Consider the following 6542-nt stretch of genomic DNA (forward strand, 5'->3'; position numbering starts at 1 on the left):
TCTGCTCATCCTCTTTTTTCTTTTTTTTTTTTTCTGATGAAAGCTGTTTTTTACAGTCCAGCCTGTGACCCTTCTCTGGATTCCGGTCAGCAATGAAGTGCTAGATTTATTGGAAGTCCCTTTCCTTTCCCTCTCTGATTTCATCTCTTCCTGCCAGACCTTCATCCTACAAGTGCTGGCTGGATGCCTGTCACAGCGCAGTCGTCTCAGTCAGAGATCCCTCGGCTACCCCACGCACCAGCTGTTATTAAGCTGGTCAGGAGCCTATTAATGGTGCTTACCCAATGCTAACAGAGGGCTTAGCTCCCTTTTTCCCAGCAGCCCTCCCCATTTCAAATATAATCTTCACTCTCTCCCTTTGTGCTTTCCCTAAACCCGTGAATTTACTGGTCAATTGCCTGCGTCAACATTTACTAAGACGAATTAATCACTGGTGTAATTAAAATAAATGAGTAATATAATCTATGGCAATAGCTAGGAAGGCTTCAGAGCTCCTGTCCTCTTCTATCTCTTTGCTTTCTTCACTCACACCCTTGGCCCTGTTCATATCCTTAGTGCTTATGACCACTCACCCTTTTTTGGCACAGAGCAGCAGTTCCGCATTTTGTTTTGTGAGCCTGTGACGATTCTGAAGTGGCTCTGTGTCGCAGGCACTGAAGGCTGTCATCTGTCCTTGCTGCCAGCCGCTCTGCAAGGGTGTGACTGTGTGTGCTGATGGCGCTGTGCTTTGCAGGTTGTTGGGGACCTCATGGTTAGAATCCAGCGCATCCCAGACTTCACTCCCAAACTTCTGCTGGTCAGAAAACGCCTGCTGGGCTTGGAGCCGGAAGGGCCCATGTGAGTAAATACATTGCATATTCTCTAAAGCTCACTGGTGGTTTTTGTGCATGCCGGTCCTGATTCTCTGCTGATTTTTATTTTAATTTTCTCTCAGCATTGACCACATGACGTTACTAGAGGGTGTGATTGTGCTGGAAGAATTCTGCAAAGAGCTGGCAGCAATTGCATTTGTGAAGTATCATGCCTCATCTACACCATAAGCAGCCTTGACGAGTGGCCAGGCTGTAAAATCACCCGGCCTGTTTTAGCCAGAAGGACTACCGACAACACCCAGCTAGAAGAGGTGACACCTCCTGGCAAAGCGTCTGTTGACATTTGGCAGGACTGGAAGACGGGTTACTTTCACCAGTTGTTGGATTCGCCACGTTGTGAGGTAGATGGATTCAGATGGACCTAGAATGTGATTAAAGGCATTTTGGGAGAAACCAATACATAGCATTTCTAGCCACTGTGCAAGGATCTGCAGAAGCTGCATGGAGAACCACAGACATCAGACCTTGGTTATTGTTCTGTTATTACAACGATGTTCAGGGAGCTAGGTCTTTCATGTTTTGGAGCTCACGTGCGCCAGTTCGCTTTTTGTGACCATATTACTTTTAAGTAGCAAATTAATTTTTATAACATTTTTATGTCCTAATTCCTTTCTTCTCATGTGAAAGGAAATCACAACTATAGTTGAAATGAATATTATTAGAAATTAAGAGAGGTTCAAAAAATCCACTAATTCGTATACAGTGAAATATATTCATGAGGGATTTTTTTTTTTTTAATTTTGTGACTCTTAAAAACAACTCTGAGCTTGATTCCCCAGTGGATTACTTCAGGAGGTATATTAGTATAAAACCAATACTAGTGAATTAACCCTGATTCAGGAGCATGTCCATAACAAGTATATCTGAAATGTACATGTTTATTGCACATTTGTCTCTGTCTTTCCAAGTGATTGCTCTTCAGGTCATCTGTGTAACTAGATTTACTTCAGTTTTTTGCATGTGAACTCCAGTTGCTTGGCATTTCACCTTTACAGGGAAATGAATTATAGGTCATTAGTAATTGTTGCTGAAACAGTATTTTTAATTTCTTTTTTAATTTCTAAATTGACATTTAGCTTGAATTTATTTAAGAATCTTTTGTGCCTTGAAAATTGGCAGCATAAATGTTCTGTCATTTTTAGAAACGTGTTTATTGTTTATCTAACCCTAGCAGCGGTGCCCAGCAGAAGATTGCCTGAGTGTTGCTACGTTATGCAGGACCAAAATGTACACCTGCTTTGCATGGTGCTGGGATACAGAAGGGTATCTCAGTGAGTCTGTCAGTGTGAATGCTGTCAGCCAGGGCAGTCGTTCTCATTGCTTGGACTTTGCTGCTGTTTCTCTACAGTGATGGCAGCGAGCCCTTCAGACAGGGCTTGCAGCTCGCTGCCACCCCTGCACTAACAGGGCCAGGAGGCTGTGCTTTAACCTTCAAGCCACACGCAGTGATTTGCGTGAGAGACCTGTCCTGCACACCGCACAGGTGCATAGTACCTCTTTCCCCTTCTACAAACCTAACAGTATAGGCAGGCAAGGTAGAGGTTAGTTCCTTGTGTTTACATTGTCTTTCTTTGTCTTTGCTAGTGTCCTTTTTGCACAGCTAATGCCCGTTTTGGATGTGATTGCTTATATGCAAATATGGACTCATTTACTCAGTCACTGGAATTGTCCTGGATTTGCGTGACTGTACCTAGAATCAGATTCTGCTCTGAATCCATGCCTTTGAGATCATTTTTTTTAATATGTTTACGGAATCTGGGTGTTGAGAGGTCATTTAAGTTAGCAGGCTAATTAGAAGTGTCACAGTTAACGGGCTAAATTTATTCTTGTCACAACAGTGAAGGTGGTCCTGCTGTAAAGGCTTCCTGTGCAGGTTCAGCTGGGGAGGAAGGCTAACAGAGCAGTTCTGGAACTGGGGAAATATTTTGGCAGGTAAAACCAGATCCAGTGGCTCCTTATACTGGGAGGCGTCTGTACAGTTTCTTGGATTTATCTGGCAAAAAAAAGCAAATGTATTTTACTTCCCAATCTTCCTTTTTTCCCCCTGAATTTAGCCCTGAAGTGTTTTCAGATCAAAGTAGCATAGTAGGATAAAGTTTAAAAATGACACTTTTCTCATTTTTGTTCTTTAGAAATATACCTTGAAAGTAGCAAATAATTTTAGTAATATGTATTGCAGTCAGTCCATATTAGAAGCTTCATTAATGTAACATACTTGACATATAATTTAGAACATATGTCTGTGCAGTGATGTTTAATACATACGTTTGCTATAATTAAGGTCACAATTCAGTGAAACAGTTAAACGTAAGGTTAATTTCAATAATTTTCCTAAATCACAGTCTTTTGCATGGATAGAGTTAAGCTGTTGAGCACAAATGCTGATGTTTCATTCAATTTGTCTTTGTTGTTTTTTCTTGAGCTTAATTACTTTTTCTTTAAAATTTATATTTCGTTATTTATTTTTTTGAGTGTATGTTCCAGGATACTTCTGATGTCCTAATTTCAGTGGAAACTGGAAGTAATAATACTGCTATGAATGAAAGGGAGAGAAATGTTAAGCAAAACTTGCAAGAGCTTTCCAAGCTATATAATGATTTGTAAAGCCATGCGGGAGATGCCTGATCTTAAATGAAACCATTAACATCACCTCTGGTATTGTTGTTTTTACTGATACCTGAGCTTATTACGTTGTAAGGAATTGTATCAGTCAGTTTCTGGAAGGACTGCTGCAATGTCTGTGGCATTTTAATGCAAAACAGTTTACCAAGCTGCAAACACAATTCCTTAACTCTTGTACATGGGGAAGAAAAAAAAAAAAAAAAGTAGATATAACTGTGAGTACTCTTAAATTCAGGATAAAATTGTTCAGTCTTCGGCAACATTGGAGATGTTCTTGCAAACTAAATCTTACTCAGCTGATAAATTTGTAAGACACGGATCCGTCTTGGTAAGAAGTGAAGCAATGCTTAAAGTTGCATTAGCCTGAACTGATTTTGTGAGTGCCGCCTACAAACCCTTGATTACCATACACGATGACAATGACCTTTATTTTGTAAAAGTGATTTAATCTTCCTTAAGAGATGGAACTCATTTAATTTTGTTTTGTGATACTTTTCATGCACTTTTTTTTAAAGAAGAACCTTCTTCTTAGGTTAGAAGTTAGTTCAGGTCCATGTTTTCACCTTCCCAATCTATGCATGCCATTGAGGTGCCCATCTTGTGTCTCTGTGTTTGTATATTTATTACCCAGAGATGGACACCTGAGAAAATGTATGGCCTGAAGTTCACAACATATGGAGATCCTCCACATGTCTGTGGAAAGTGCAAGTGCTTATCACCTTTGAAAATATGGCCACTAGTATTAGATTGAAATGCTTGAGAGGAATACTAGAATAATTTTTGATTTCAAAAAGCAGATGCAAACTACTTTTTAACCCTTGATGCACGTGTGTAAATAGACACATTTTTATGTTTTTTCCATTTAAAGTATGTATTTGATTTAGACTCTGATATAGCAAATTTTGTAATAAGCCATGTGCTAAGCTCCCGTAGAACAAGTTTGTCCTTAGTTGTCTTCTCATATGACTGTAATATTCCTGGTATTCAGATCTTGTCTGTGTAATGTTCTTACTATGTATTTGTCTGTGCAATATAAAAGCTGTGATTTGACACAGCTTGAGTCTGGTTGTATATCACCTATGTATATATATACATAGATATATATATATATGAGAACCAGAATTCCGAGCTTGCTTACACTATGATTAGTGTAAAGATCGTTGCACGTGATTTTACAGGGCACAAGTAATCATGGAATGGCTTTGTAAATGCATGGTAATTTCTACCTTAACCTGCTGTGTGACTCCACAGGTGACATTTTATTATTACTTACTGTCTCAGTACTAAACCGAAGTGCTAGGTAAAATCTAAGGATTATGTAGCAGATTTAGTGCTACATGAAAAATCCATATCCGATATGGCATATCCTACAGGGTTTTCAAACCGTGATTCTCAGTAGTTTCTGTGCCCTGTAAAATAGTGTAACTATGTAAAATAAACGTTCCTTGTTTTGCCTCCTGCCTTGTTTACATTAAACAGAGGATATTCAGTAAAATTTTTCTATTAAACTTTGTGTAGGTCACTTACTGATAGTGTTGCTGAAGTTTCACAGGTGTGGGATTTCCGGTGAGGAATGCTGAAACAGCCACATTAGCAGACATACAATATTAAGTTTTACAAAGGAGGTTGCAAGAAAATCCAACTTTTTGTGCTAAAAAATGCATGCAGGATTAAAAGGGATATTCTCCAAATAAATGAATTTCAATGAAGCCACTCCTTCTATTATTACAGAATACATAACGGATTTTGTTAGATGACCTCAAGACAGAAAATACTGAGTCTTCATAGTGTCATATTTTATATCGTGCCTTTGATCTTGAAATCTTTTTTTTTTTTTAAAGTTTATTTTGTTTGTCACTGCAGCATCTTCTGGAATAAACCTATTTCCTGCACTGTGCTGTACTGTGCAGGGCTCAGAGTGAATCAGTGTACTCTTTCCCATGAAAAATGGAAGCAAAGGGAAATGGCCAGGATACAGTCATCCTGAACACAGATTAATGTCTGCTCTTCCTGAGAGCCCTAATATCTTTCAAGACTGCAGCTGGTCAAGACCTTGGTTTTCTATTGCATTTGAGAGCAGAGTGCCTCAGTCACAACAGCAGTTTATTGAATTGGGTACAAATGTCATGTACGTGAGTGAGCATCTCTTCTTCCTTCAGGCCCTTTGAGGAAAGCTTTGTTACATGTTTTTATATATTTTTAAATCGTATTTGTTGGATATCTTTTCTTACTATCTCATCTAGTTTTGGTGTCCTTCAAGTTTTCATAATCTTTTAAAAAATCTTACTGCTCTGTAAGATTCCCTTTGAGGGCTACACTTGGATGTTAAGCTGTTTTTCCTTCTCAATATTTAACAGCTGCAAGTGCTCTTGCATCTTGAACAAGGAGAGAGCAACAGCAAGATGATACACTTGACAGCTTTTTTATAGCTCTCAGCATCTTTCCTCCATCCTCCTGGGTCTCAGAGATTGTCATCTCCCACCCCAAATCATTTACTTGCTGTGCCTGCATGAGGCATTTAGAGATTTAGGGACACTTTGGCTCCTCAAGCAGTGAGGAATTTGAATCAAAATTGCACATTTTATATCTTCTTGTATTTTTCGCTTACTTTCGATATCCTTGAAATCACTTTATTATTGAAGCGTGGTAATCTTACGGCACTTGCATTCTGATGCAAGTTTGGGGGCTCCACATCCTACTGCAAGAAAAAAAACACAAAAAAACACTGCTATGGGCGTGTGGTTTATCCTTCATATTCGTTAGCTCATTTTACAAACTCTCAGTCAAAGCTCTCAGTGCAGATACAAGTAGCACAGGATCTACCGAATTTGTTAACCTTTAAATATTACCAGAGCTGGTGCAGTCAAAGCCTGCAGGATTTTGCTGGTTTGGTATGTGATCCAATTGGATTAAAGGGTATTAATGCTCGGAGAAGTGAATCTGTCACAACTTGTATGAGCCCTTTTGGCCTAAACCCATATGTTCTTGGTGCATCCTTGATCAGCTGATGTTCTGTCTCAAGGATGAGCAAGAGGATTGAAGAGCAAT

General features: G+C 39.1%; 1 protein-coding gene across 1 annotated transcript in view; it reads left to right on the top strand.

Annotated features, from left to right (window-relative positions):
• FHIP2A (FHF complex subunit HOOK interacting protein 2A) overlaps positions 1-5414 on the top strand; it is a 36314-nt gene extending 30900 nt beyond the window's left edge. The window contains exons 16-17 of the mRNA XM_080598266.1: positions 734-837; positions 935-5414. Of these exons, the coding sequence (XP_080454392.1) occupies positions 734-837; positions 935-1040 (210 nt within the window). The 3' untranslated portion in view covers positions 1041-5414. The remainder of the gene's footprint in view (positions 1-733; positions 838-934) is intronic.
• Positions 5415-6542: the final 1128 nt, after the last annotated feature.

Source organism: Anser brachyrhynchus, assembly GCF_964034855.1.
Source record: "Anser brachyrhynchus genome assembly, chromosome: 6".
NCBI classification, from domain to species: Eukaryota; Metazoa; Chordata; class Aves; order Anseriformes; family Anatidae; genus Anser; species Anser brachyrhynchus.